The 15,000-nt window shown below is 45.0% G+C and overlaps 1 protein-coding gene across 3 annotated transcripts in view; it reads right to left on the reverse strand.

Moving 5' to 3' along the window:
- Window positions 1–15,000, reverse strand: part of LOC143037962 (metalloprotease TIKI1-like) — a 436,427-nt gene that overhangs the window by 49,818 nt on the left and 371,609 nt on the right. For all 3 annotated transcript variants that reach the window (XR_012967541.1, XM_076206694.1, XM_076206693.1), the window contains one exon: window positions 5,851–5,994. Coding sequence is in view for 2 of the 3 variants with exons in the window: in XM_076206694.1 (XP_076062809.1) it covers window positions 5,851–5,994 (144 nt within the window). In the remaining variant the exon portion in view is untranslated. The remainder of the gene's footprint in view (window positions 1–5,850; window positions 5,995–15,000) is intronic.

Consider the following 15,000-nt stretch of genomic DNA (forward strand, 5'->3'; position numbering starts at 1 on the left):
ATAGCAGTGCTGGGATTATTAAATTGTTAGCATTAGGTTCTCTCACTAGGCCAGTAGCATGCATATATCACCTGGGGTGTACTATAGCCTGTATAAGACACTTTTTGAAAACAGGTTCGCGGAGATCATGACATTCTAAGAACAGGTTAGTACGAACTGGTGAGAACCGGTTGAATCCTACCACTGGATAGTGGTGATAATGGTGGTGGTGGTAGTGTTTGTGGTAGTGATGGTGGTTGTGGTTTTGGTTGTGGTGATGGTGATACTGGTGTTGGTAATGATGATGGTGGTGGGAATGACAATTGTAAAAATGATAGTGATGGTGATAATGGTTATGATGCGGGTTATGGCGGTTTTATCAGAAGTTGGTGAAACAGAGAGGCAGTGTCAGAAGTGAGGTCAGGTAAATTCGGAAGGAAAGAGAAATAAAAAGAAAGGAAATGAAAAAGAAAAAAGGGAAGGGGCAAAGAAGGGGAAAGGAAAAAGGAAAGAGAGGGGACAAGGGAAGAGAGGGGAAAGGCTTAAGTAAGGGGAAAGGGAGGGGACAAGGAAGGAGAGGGGGAAAGGTTGAAGAGGGGGGAAGGGGAGGAGACAAGGAAGGAGAGGGGGAAGGGTTAAAGAGGGGGGAAGGGGAGGAGACATGGAAGGAGAAGGGGAAGGGTTAAAGAAGGGGAAGGGGAGGAGACAAGGAAGGAGAGGGAGAATGATCAAGTACGGGAAAGGGTAGGGGACAAGGAAGGAGAGGGGGAAAGGTAAAAGAAGGGGAAGGGACAAGAAAGGAGAGGGGGAAAGGTTACAGAATAGGAAGGGGAGGGGATAAGGAAAGAGAAGGGGGAAAGGTTAAAGAAGGGGAAGAAGGAAAGGGACGGGAAAGAGGACGGAAGCGACGGGAAATGGGGCGGAACCCCAATGGTATTGGGGGGGGGATTAAACAAATGGTAATGGGCGAACAAAGGTGAATTTTGGGGAGGTGTAAGGGGGGAAGGGTCGTGAAGAATGAGGAAGTGGAGGAAAGAGGATGTAGTTGGGGGAGGATGAAGGAGGATAAGAACATAAAAATGAAGGCGACTGCAAGAGACCATAAGGCCTAGACTAGGCAGTTTCATGTCCATTACCACTTGTCATCCCTATCGATAAAGTTGTCTAACCTTTTCTTAAAACAACCGATAGTTTCAGCGCTCACTACATGATTATTAAGTCTATTCTATTCGTTGACCACCCTCTTAGTTAACCAATTCTTGCCTATTTCCTTTTTAAATCTAAATTTGTCCAGTTTTAATCCATTACTGCAAGTCCTGGGCTGTTGTCTTAACATCATGACCTTATTTGCGTCACCCTTGTTAAAGCCTTTGATCCACTTGAACACCTCTATTAGATCACCCCGCACTCTGCGTCTTTCCAGAGAGTGTAGGTTAAGGCCCCTAAGCCTATCCTTTTAAGGTAAAATTCTGAGCCTATGTACCATTTTGGTCGTTTTCGTCTGTACTGATTCTAGTGAACTGATATCCATTCTATAGGACGAAGATATACCGCATAGTCAGGGATGGAGAAGGATGGAGGTGAGAGAAGGTGGGAGAAGCGGGAGTGAGATGGGGAGGAGAGGAAGGGAGGGGAAGTGGGGAGGAGGTAACCTGGAGGAAGGGGAGAGGGGGGCGTAATGGAGGAGGAGGAGGAGGAAGTGCCGAAGAAGAAGGGAGCTGGCATACGAAGGAAGATTGGGAATAGCAAAAGGAGGGAAGGAAGGAGGAAAGGAAGATGGGAAGCAAGGATGAATTAATGGAAGGAAGGAAGGAAGAAAGGAGGGGGTAGGAAGGGACGGAAGGAGGGAGGGAAAGAGGGGTAGGGGAGAATACAGGAATGAGGGAGGGACAAGGAGGGATGGAAAGGACGGAGGGAAGGAAGGAGGGAAAGAAGGAAAGAAGGAGGGGTGAAGGAGGGAGGGAAGGAGGAAAGAAGGAAGGAAGGGAAGGATGGACGGACGGAAGGAAGGTAGGAAGGAAGGAGTGAAGAAGGGAAAGAAAGAAGGAAGGAGGGAGGGAGAGAGAGAGGGAGGAGGAAAGAAGGGAAGGAAGGAAAAAGGAAGGAAGATAAGAAGGAGAAAGGAAGGGATTGAGTGAGTGGGTGGGTGAGTGAGGGAGGTAAGGAGGGAAAGAAAGAAGGAAGACAGGAGGGAAGGAGGGAGGAAGAGAGTGAGTGAGTGAGTGAGTGAGTGAGTGAGTGAGTGAGTGAGTGAGTGAGTGAGTGAGTGAGTGAGTGAGTGAAGATGAAAATGTCTCTGTGAAGTCTCTCAATCCGATTCCCAGCTCCCCTTGCCTTCCCTCTCCCCTTTCCCTTTCTATACTCATCCCCTCCCCACCTCTTCCTTTTCCCTTTTTATCATTTACCTTCCCTATTCATTCCTTCAAGAAGACGTCACGATTTTAAAGTAATTGGTAAAAGATTTTCTTCGAATGAAAGTAAGGATTTTTTCTTTAACTGGGTTGTTCATGTGTGGAATTCATTACCTTCCACTGTCGTTGAAAGTAACACAATAAAACTTAAAAATCGCTTAGATAGATATCTGGACTCTAATCCGCAAATAGAATATTATCCCTTGCAATGAAAGATCTAAAAACCCGGCATTTAATTGTAATTGGATAGGATATTATTATCAGTAGTGTTAGTTCATCTTTTATTGCCTAAGTGCCCTGTTTTCTTACTGTAGCTTAGTTTAGTAAACGCAATCAGCCTCGTGAGAGCCAGTTGGCCTGCTGTTGTTTGTTCTTCTTTTGTGTTACTTTGTATGTCCTGCTTTCCCTTCTTATCCCTCACTTTCTTTCACATTCCCCTCCTCTTCCCTTTCCCCTCTTTCCTTTCCTTTTCCCTTTTTATCATCTCCCTTCCCTATTCATTCCTTCATGTCCTGCTTTCCCTTCCTAGCCCTCGCTTTCCTTCCCCTTCCCTCCCTTTCCCTCTTTCCTTTCCCTTTCCCTTTTTATCGTCTCCCTTCCTTATTTATTCCTTCATTTCCTGCTTTCCCTCACTTCCCCTCCCTTTCCTTCCTCACCCCTTTCCTTCGCCTCCACTTCCGTCCCCTTTCTCCTCCCCTCCCCTTTCCCCTCTTGGCTCGCTCCCCTCGTGGATCACAGGAGAAGCGCAGTGGCAAATTATCCTTAGATTTAATCAAACAATAGATTCATTCCAAGATTAAAAAAGCGCCGCCGCCATTGTTTGGACGTCCGGGGCAGTGTGGCACGACGGACGCCCCATTTATATACAAAACGGACATAAATACGCCAACAAAAACTGTCTACCCCCTTCAGAGGTGGGGGAGGGGGATGTGAGGGGGAGGAAGGGAGAGGTGGGGAGGGGGGAGAAGGAGGGGAAAAGGGGGTCGAGGAGGGGGAGAAGGAGGACGGGGAGGTGGAGGCGGGGAGGGGGAGAGGAAGGGGGAGGGGGAGAGGATGGGGGAGGGGGAGAGGATGGGGGAGGGGGAGAGGAAGGCGGAGGGGGAGAGGAAGGGGGAGGGGGAGAGGAAGGGGAGGGGGAGAGGAGGGGGAGGGGAGGGGGAGAGGAGGGGGAGAGGAGGGGGAGAAGGAGGGTAACGGGAAGGTGTAGGTGAAGGTGAGACGGGGAAGGGGGACGGGGAAGGGGGACGGGGAAGGGGAGATGGAGAAGGATGGGGATGGGGAGGTGGAGGCGGAGAGGTGGAGGCGGGGAGGTGGAGGCGGGGAGGTGGAGGCGGAGAGGTGGAGGCGGAGAGGTGGAGGCGGAGAGGTGGAGGCGGGGAGGGGGAGAGGAAGGGAGAGGGGAAAGGAGGATAACGGGAAGGTGGAGGTGAAGGTGAGACGGGGAAAGGGGACGGGAGGGGGAGATGGAGAAGGAGGGGGACGGGGGGAGGGGAAGGATGAGGGGAGATGGGGGACGGGGGAGGGGGACAGGAAGGAGAATCGAGTTAATACGGCGGCACCAGTCATCTATTTACCCCCCTCCCCCCTCCCCCTCCCTCCCTTTTCATCCTCCCCCTTCTCCCTATAGCCAAGGGCACACGGAACAATTCTTCAAGCAGTGGGGGAAGGGTGGTGGGTGGGGGCAAAGTGACGTAGGGGTGGGGGGTTGGGGGCCTTAGGGACGTGGGGGGGATTGAGATAGGGGGAGGGGAATAAAACGAGGGAGGTGATATTGGGAAAGGGGGGGAGGGGGATATTGTGACGTCACTGAATTTTTTTTTTTTTTTTTTATCAAGTGCTGCTGCCTTTGTTTTTTTTTTCTAAATGTCTTCAGACGATTGTATTAAGCCGAAGGAAACCTTCCTGTGTTAAGAAAAGGGTTTAAACTATCTCTGTTAACATTCTGACTGATCCTTTTTGTCCCGTGCGTACTGAGAGAGTGAAATTAGACGTAAAAAAAATCGCCATTGAAGAATCTTCTAGTTAATTTGGACAGTGTATGTATGTATTTATATCTATATGTATATATGTATGCATGTGTGTATGCATGTATGTATGTATGTATGTATATGTATGTATGAATATATGTATATATATGTATGTATGCATGTATGTATGTATGTATGTATATGTATGTATGAATATGTGTGTATATGTGTGAATGTATATATACTGTATATGTATGTGTGTATGTATGAATGTATGTATATATGTATGTATGTATGTATATGAATGTATATGTATAAATATATGAATGTATGTATATATGTATGTATGTATGTACATGTATGAATGTATCTATATGCATAAATGTAGGAATATTTGTATATATATATATATATATAATATGTATAAATGTATGTATATGTATGAATGTATCTATATGTATGAATGTATCTATATGTATAAATGTATGAATGTATGTATATGTATGAATGTATGCATATATTACATAAGTATGTATACATTCATACATGTATGTATGTACACATATATACACGCCTCGTGTTTATTTTCACCAAACTGTGCATTAGTTTCACCTTGTAAATCCCCGACCTCAACACTTTCAGCCACGCACACTCCAACAACTCTCCTCTCTAAACCCTTTCATAAAACACTCCAATGCACTCCAGCATTATCCTCCGTTTCTTTTCCTCCACCAACACATATTTACTCCACAATGCAATCCACTACTCCCACGTTTTCCTAACACTCCCAGTACAGTGTTTTTACTCCAAGACGATCATAACTCTTTTGTACTCCTCTACTCTGTGTCCATACTTCTTTTTTTTTATTTTCTCACTTTACTGGGGGTTGGTTGGTTAGGGAGTGGTTATGTGTGAAAGATATTTTGACACAGCTCGAAGGGATTTCTCTCCGTCTTCTCCTTTTCTGCATAAGGGAACGGAGAGGTGGAGGGTCGTCGATTAAATGAAGTGGCCTTGATGTGGACGTGCTGTGTCTTACTGCATTGCTTCTGATCCAGGGCAGTGGGCGAGTTGCAGGGATGACCCGTCATCCAAGAAGAGCCAAGAAAAGAGGAAGAGAGGGAGGGGTGGTGAATGGGAGTGGAGTGGGTGGGGATGAAATGGGTGGGAGTGGAATTATGCCTTTTGACTTTGGCTACCTCTCTTGTAAGGGGGAAAAAGCCCTTGGTATATATATATATGTACGTACTTATTTCTCATTCACTCCTACTCGTAACTCCTTTTCTCCTTAACTTGTGCGCTGGTGGCGTTACCGGAAGTTTAGTCGTAGGTTCGAATCCCGCATTCACTCCTCCTCCGATCCCCAACATTGACTGTTCCCTACCTGCCACAACAGTTCCCAAAGGGCATGGTAGGGTGACGGCTAAAGCCGCGGCTATTCAGCGCCACCTGGCGTAGTAAGGTCCTCATCTTCTTCCCCTCGGAAGGCTTACCTGCGTCGTGTCCTGTGAGAAGATGACTGCGTCCAAATCGCCACAGTTGTAATGGCGGATGAGGTCGTCAGTCGTGTAGTGGAGACGCGCGCCCGCCCTCAGGGACTCCTGCTGCGTCAGCGTGTGGTTCAGGGCGAAGACCACCTGCAGAGGGCGACGAAGAAGGAAAACTAGAGTTAGCGGGGTGAGGGAATAAAAGTTGCATAAACACGTCGGGTATACATCATCCATGTTTACATATAGAGTGCTTGGATCAGTATGGGGGGTGGGGAGGGGGTGGTAGGGAGGTGGTGTTGGGGGAATGGGGTTGGGTGGGGGTGTTGGGGAATGGAGTTGGGTGGGGGTGAGGGCACCTGGTGAAGGGAGAACCACCTTAGGGGGTCATTTTAAGCTCCTCCCCCCGCCTTCTGTTATGACGTCACAAAGGAAGGGCATCCTCTGTTGTGATGTCATCATTATTAATGATTTAATGAGAAGCGGCAATCTTCATTGCTGCCTGCACATCTGCTGGTGCCATTCCCCCGAGAAGAAGAGCCATTTGGGCGAAGTGCGAGTTGCAGACGACTCGTAAATCACACTCGAACTTGAGCTTCCAAACGATGCGTTTAACTTTTCTACTGATATTCAAAGGATTACAAAAGCGGAGCATGCCGACAGGAGACCTTTTGGTCCATAACTAGGTCGGATGCGGGAAAAATAATAATGATAAATAAATAGATAAAAATATGATGATATAAATAACAACAAATAAAATGAATAAATGCATAGGTATAGTTGGGTAATAAACCAACAGGTAAATAGTAAATAATAATAAATTGACATAACTAATAATAAATGTGAATCAAGCAAATTATAAACAGACAAATGATAACAAAAACAAATAATATAAAATAAATGACAGTAACTGTAGCATCTTGCTTGGGTGTTTATCTAAATGATTCTTAAAGCTTCGAAATGAACTACATTACACTGCCTCTGCAGGAGGTTTATTCCATTCATTAACTACACAGTTGGCGAAGTTGTTTCTACCCACTTCCAAATTAAATATATTTCCTGACAGTTTGAGGCCATTGTTTCTTGTCGGATTCTCATTTCTATTCTCGAATCGTATATCTGTTTTTCTCTGCTGCCTGTGGATTTTATTCACCTGAAGGAAGCTCCTTAAGTAGAGAAAAGGATTAAAGATACCTACGGAAAACAATCACGTGAATAGCCCGTGACGTACACACACGCCATGACGTCATCGTGTACGTATAGATAAACTCACAACCTACATTGGTACGCACGTGTACAGGTGGAAAACACGACACAAACCCGTACGCAAACACGCTGGGATGCACAAATGTGATTACCCTCTGATGAAAGACGGTCATATACGGTTGAGCACACACATGTACGTTCGAGTTACGTGTGAAGACGTACATGACGTTCTACGATCATGTAATGGAAGACCTACTAACATAATAGAACACATTATAAGTTCAAAGTAGTGGAAAACACACACGCACACACACACACACATAAGTACACAAGCACGTAAACACACACACAAGCACGTAAACACACACACAAGCACGTAAACACACACACAAGCACGTAAACACACACACAAGCACGTAAACACACACACACACACACACACACAAGCACACGTAAACACACACACACACACACACACAAGCACGTAAACACACACACAAGCACGTAAACACACACACAAGCACGTAAACACACACACAAGCACGTAAACACACACACAAGCACGTAAACACACACACAAGCACGTAAACACACACACAAGCACGTAAACACACACACAAGCACGTAAACACACACACAAGCACGTAAACACACACACAAGCACGTAAACACACACACAAGCACGTAAACACACACACAAGCACGTAAACACACACACAAGCACGTAAACACACACACAAACACACAAGCACGTAAACACACACACAAGCACGTAAACACACACACAAGCACGTAAACACACACACAAGCACGTAAACACACACACACACACACAAGCACGTAAACACACACACACACACACAAGCACGTAAACACACACACACACACACAAGCACGTAAACACACACACAAGCACGTAAACACACACACAAGCACGTAAACACACACACAAGCACGTAAACACACACACAAGCACGTAAACACACACACAAGCACGTAAACACACACACAAGCACGTAAACACACACACAAGCACGTAAACACACACACACACACACACACACACACACACACACACACACACACACACACACACACACACACACACACACACACACACACACACACACACACACACACACACACACACACACACACACACACACACACACACACACACACACCACATATATGCATACACACATACAGGCGTAACATTGATCTGGGCTATGTACAACACGTCGAGTGAGTGGACCTTTTGTCCGCGGGACCTCCCCGCCGTGTGATCTCGTGACGTCACAGGTCCCTGGGGGACCGGAGCGCGCGGGGCCCTGGGATCAGTCGGCTTGTTTCATCCTGATCCCTTTAATTTCATTCGTTTCAAGCAGCTCCCTCGTGCCGCTCCCAATACACAGACTCCCTGATCTCCCAATGTATCAACGAAATCTCTTGATCCTGAAGGTATCCGACTACACGCAGACAAAAGGAACTCGATTCTTTCGGCCTCTTCAAACTCTTCGCGAATTTATTTCTTGTCTGTCTGTCGCCAGGCGATTTTATTCAGCTGAGGGGGATCCTTCCCCCTTCACAGCTGCGCAGTGAGAGGTTGGAGAGATCTACTTTAGGGTGTAGTTTAAGGTAAAGGGTAGAGACGTTTAGGGAAGGGAAGGTCTTGAGAGGAGAGACAAGAGGAGAGAACAGACACCCGTTGTTTGGTTTCTGAAGAGGACTTTCACCCCTTTCACTCTGTTCTTTTGATATTGTGCCTCTTTCAGGGATAGTGGAAGACAAGACAGTCTTCTCCTCCTTCGCGGGTTTGTTTTAGTTGAACCCTATCTATATACCAAAAGCTTTTTCCCCCTTATAAGGGAGGTAGCCAAACCAAAGGCACGTACACACTCCATCCATTTCTCTCCTCACTCCCAACACTCTCCCCATCACACTCCCAAACTCAAAATCACTCCTCCCACTCCCATCCACCACCCTTTCTTCCTCCCTCTCATCTTAGCTCCTCATGGACGACGGGCCATCCCTGCATCCCACCACCGCCCTGGGTCTGAAGCAATGCAGCAAGGCACAGCACATCCGCAGCAAGGCCGCTTCACCCTAACGATTTTGTTCTATATAGGACACCAGAAACATCGTCACTTCCGTCACCGTTTATTCACAAATTATCACTGTTAGAAAATAATAAGGAAATAAATAAATAAATAAATGATTCTCATATTTTCACCACTTCGAACGGAATGCTCCCGTCGCTGTTGTCACGTGTAACGAAAAGTCATGACGTGAAAATGACGTCACGTCACGTAAAGATGCCTATGGAGGGATGGGGGGGGGAGACAGGGAGAAGAAGGAAGAGGAGGAGAGGGAAGGAGGGAGAGGGAGTGAGAGAGGGGGAGGGAAGGAAATGAGAAAACAATTCAGAAGAGGAGCAGACGAGCTGATACACAGGCATATATTACCTGTATATATATATATATATATATATAATATATATATATATATATATATATATATGTAAAGCAAGGTTGACGCTTATATATCAATATTACATATACCTATACATACACCTACACTCACACTTTAACACCAACACGTGTACACGTACACATATACGGACACACACACACACACACACACACACACACACACACACACACACACACACACACACACACACACACACACACACACACACCAAGTTTGACCAAGGAGAGAACATAGATAGATCCTAAGAGCATAGCTCTTAGCCTGTGTATTAGGTAAATGGAATTAGCCAGCGAACACACACACACACACACACACACACACACACACACACACACACACACACACACACACACACACACACACACACACACACACACACACACACAAACATATACACACACACACACACACACACAAACATATACACACACACACACACACACACACACACACACACACACACACACACACACACACACACACACACACACACTCACACACACACACACACACACACACACACACACACACACACACACACACACACACACACACACACACACACACACACACACACACACACATATACACACACGGACGCGCACACAGACATGCACATGGACACAAACACACACACACACACACACAAGAAGAAAAAATACAACGGTATTCCACCATGTGGAAGAGCGGGGGGGGGGTAATGTGAGTAAAATAAACCTATTTTTCGCACTAGATACCAGGAGGCAGACTAGAAAGTGACTCCAAGGTGGCAACACGTATATTTGACCTCAATGTAGATAAATCCAACTTCGCCAACCGCGCAGTTAGAATCACGTTCCCGTTGAGAGTCCGGATACACAAGAGTTGACTCCTTTGTCCTCTAATACTCCTCGTCTGACTTCTCCAACTCCCTTCTTCTCTTCTGTCGGCGTTTAAGAAGGATATAGGCAAGAACTGGTTTACCTATAGAGTGGTTAACGAATGAGAGTCTCAGTAACCATGTATCTATTTATTCATTTATTATTATTTATATTCTATTTATTATTATTTATGTTATAATTTTTATTTATTTTTCTTTTATTTGTTTATCATCATAAATTTTTCCGCATCCGTCCTAGTTATGGACCAAAAGGTCTCCTGTCGGCATGTTCCTCCTTTGTAATCCTTTGTAGTGAGCGCTGAAACAATGGACCGTTTTAAGTGAAGAATAGATATCTTTATGCATAGGGATGGCAGGTGGGAAGGGACATGGAACTACTTAGTGTTGGCCCTATGGCCTCTTGCAATCTCCTCCACTTCTAGGTCCTAAGGTTATGACGTTGGTGGCGTCATCGGAAGCGTGCTGGTCTCGCATTTCATTTTAGTCGTGGGTTCGAGTCCCACACTTCTCTCTGATTCCCAGCAGTGACCGTCACCTGCCCCAAAGCGCATCATAGGGTTAAGGTGACGGCTTCGTCCGCGACTACTCAGCGCTTCCTTGCGTAGGTTCTTTAACACCGTTAGATCCTCTTGTTTGTCAATCTAGGAAATAATCCTAGATCATAAATAGTCCTCATCTAATTACCTCTAAGATCCTCTAAAGGGCCATTTACACGGTCAAACGGTTTGTCACACCCGGTTTGTCAAACGTGTTTGACAACCAAACACCCCATTCACACAGTCAAACATCACTTCAAACGCTTGTTTGACAAACCGGGTTTGACAAACCATTTGATCGTGTAAATGGCCCTTTAGAGAGACAGTGCTGCGAGTCAAGACCATATCCCATCCACACTCATCTCTTCCTCTTCCGCTTCCTCCTCCTCCTCCTCCTCCTCCTCCTCTTCCTCCTCCCCGTTCTGGCTGTCACAGGGTTCATCTAATCACTACAAAGGCCTCTAGTTAATTACCACTTGGCCAATGTACCCCTTTCTGCCTACCTGCGTGCGTGCGTGCGTGCATGTGCGTGAGTGCGCGTACATGTATGTATGTATATACTTACGTATGTATGTATTTATGTATATATATATGTATGTATATATGTATATATATACGTATGTATGTATACACACATTGTTACAAACCTCTCTAAAGTACCAAAGGTTCACCGGCCTTGTGAATGCCAGAAGTTTGTAACATCAAGGGAACCCTTTAGACCCTATGTCTATTACGGGTTCAAACGGTCAAAAGAACTGAATAAGGTCGCCACCCGGTCGGACACCGGGGAAAGAAAATCAAACTAACTTAACTTAAAGAAATATAATTAAATAGATTATAAGTATGAAGTTAATACAAGTAAAATGACACGCAAATAATATAACAGACACTATTACAATTAAACAAACATGATTTTACATAATACATCTGATCATACATTTGACATTTCACAAAAGAATCAAGTTCGAAGATTTTAACGGGATTGAATAGACGTAAGACCGGGTCACAGATCACCAAACAGTCATGAAATATAAGCTAATCCTAAGCCCCAATGCTACTCACTCCGCGCTTCACTTATATAGGGCTCTACAAAGCTAAGTCCTAGTAGATCTGGCTTGCTGCTATATCAAGGGAAAAGGGTACTAACCTCAAGGCTGGCATTTTGAATCTCCCCCGTGTAGTAGGTTTAAGCAGGGTCTGGACAATCGTATAGACTCGTTGGATACTACAAGGGGGGCGGGATTTACCTAGCCTGACGAGCCTACATTGTTTAAGCGGGAAATACAAACGAAATATTTTTACGTCACGGCCTGTGACGTAGCAGAGACGCATGCGCAATGGACACTTGAATAATCAACATATTACCAAAAAACAGTCAATATTATTATAAACTAATACCATAGTTACATTAATAAATACATACAATACATAATAAAGAAAATACCTTACGGTGACATATATTTGGTCATAACCAAAGCAGCACAATACGAACACACGTAACATGACATCTCCTCGAAACAATTACAATTACATATTTGGCAATTATACATCGCAGATGTAACAACATGTATATATATGCATGTACGTATACATGTATACATGTATCATGTATGTACGTATGGATATACGTATGTATGCATGTATGTATTTATCATGTATGTATATATGTGTGTATGTGTGTATGTATGTATTTATGTATGTATTCATCATGTATGTGTGTATGTATGTATGTATGTATGTATGTATGTATGTATGTATGTATATATATGTATGTATGTGAGTGTGCGTGTGTGCATAGCTTCCATCGCGTGTGCATGTCGGCCTCTGATGTGCGTGAAATTCTGCGCTTAGGGGGTGTCTGTTCCCTTTGAGCATCTGATCACGCCTGCGTGCGTGCGTGTGTGTGTGTGTGTGTGTGTGTGTGTGTGTGTGTGTGTGTGTGTGTGTGTGTGTGTGTGTGTGTGTGTGTGTGCGCGCGCGCGCCCGCGCCCGTGTGTGTGTGCGTATGTGCATGTGTGTGCGTGTGCGTGTGCGTGTGTGTGTGTGTGTGTGTGTGTGTGTGTGTGTGTGTGTGTGTGTGTGTGTGTGTGTGTGTGAAAGTGCATGAACGCACTAATTTTTCGATGTGAAATGTACATCATCAGAGTCACCAACTACCAATGTCAATTTGGGCCTATCTTCCTTCTTCTTCCACCTCCTCCTCCTCCTCCTCTGCCTCCCTCTCCTCCTCCTCCTCCTTCTGCTCGTCGTCGTCGTCTTGATAACAACCTCTCCCAGTCTCCTCTTTCTTTGTGATTATACAGGTTCATCTACTCTGCCCCCCCCCCCCCACACACACCTCCTCTTCCCTTTCAATCCATCTTCCCTGGAAATGTATGAGCAGAGTACAGCCGGTTGCAAAAGTTTTTGACCCCTTTCCGTGTAACTTGTTCTTTTTATTCTGGCTGGCGCCAGGCTATTCCATTCAGCTACATTTGACCTCTTCGATGGTGGAGGAGCTAACCATTCCATATAATGAAATGAATATCTTATTATCAAGTATTCTATTTTCTCTTAAAAAGCGTTTACGGGGAGGGATATACATGCATATATACATACATGAATACATACATGATGAATAGATACAGATATCACACGTGTAATAATAATAAATACTACTACTACTACTACTACTACTACTACTGTTACTGCATTTATAATCATGGTTATGATAATGATGATGATGATGATGATATATAATAATGATAATTATTACTATTCTAATCAAGTAATAATGGTAATAATAATTTGTAGTAATAGTTGTATCCTAACAGTAGTACCCATAGCGAGGTACAAGACATTTGGACAAGACTGTACTGGACATTTTTAACAGCTCTTGCCCTCCAGACAGTTCTCCCCCCTCCCCCTTCCTCCCTTCACCCCGCCCCTCCCCAGACGACGATGTCAATTGTGACTCCCCCCTCCCCCCTTCATGTCCGTCTGTATATTACGTTTCTTTGATGTAGCTCATCCCATTCCCCGTTTTCTTTGTCTTTTTTTCTTGTCTTTTTTCTTTTTTGGGTCCAAGCCTTCCTGAAAGGCCTCACGTTCAAAAATCGTCGAAAAAAAATCCAAAAATACTTTTCTTCCTATTATTGGGTAAAATGCAAGAAGTTTTTTTATTTCATTTTATTTTTTTTATTTCTCCACATCTCGTCCCTCCGTTGCTTTAGTGACGTCATCAGAGGCGTGCTCGCTGGTCTCGTATTTCCTTAGTTGTAGGTTCGAGTCCCACATTTCTCTCCGATGCCCAGCAATGACTGTGTGCTACCTATCCCAAAAGCGCATCACAGGGCAAAGGTGACGGCTTCGGTCGCAGCTAGTCAGCGCCTCCTTGCGTAGCCCCTCCATCTTCTTTCTTTAACATCAATACCTCGGTCTTCTCCAAATTTCTCTTCAAGAGGTTAACCAGTTCCTCTCCGACGTATAGGCCCTTCGTAGCAAGCATACCTAATATAACACCCTAAAAACTCCCCAAATTTAAGAATACCACACTCCCATTTTTTACCACACCAAACAAGAAAGCAAGCAACCAATCGACTCCATAGCCCAAATGTTATCTTCGGGTTTGGATAGCAGCGGAAGTTAATTGTTGGCGATGGAACCCAGTATAATCTTTCATCTTCCACTCTCTTTCTCCTCTCTCGTTCCCTTCTCTCCCACTCTCTTCCTCCTCTGTCACTCTCTCTTTCTTCTCTCTCACTCTTACTTCTTTCCCACTCTCTTCCTCCTCTCTCACTCTCTTTCTCCTCTTCCACTCTTATTTCTCTCCCAATCTCTTTCTCCTCTCTCATTCTCTCTTTCTTCTCTCCCACTCTCTCCCTCCTCTCTTCTTTCTTCTTCCTCTCTCACTCTCTTCCTCCTCTCTCACTCTCTTCCTCCTACCCCACTCTTTTCCTTCTCTCCCACTGTCTTCCACCTATCTCACTCTCTTTTCTCTCTCATTCTCTTCTTCCTCCCTCACTCTTTTTCTTTTCCCCAACTTTAACTTCTCTCTAACTC

This window comes from Oratosquilla oratoria, chromosome 23 (assembly GCF_046742065.1).
Source record: "Oratosquilla oratoria isolate Oo_2021 chromosome 23, ASM4674206v1, whole genome shotgun sequence".
Classification (NCBI taxonomy): domain Eukaryota; kingdom Metazoa; phylum Arthropoda; class Malacostraca; order Stomatopoda; family Squillidae; genus Oratosquilla; species Oratosquilla oratoria.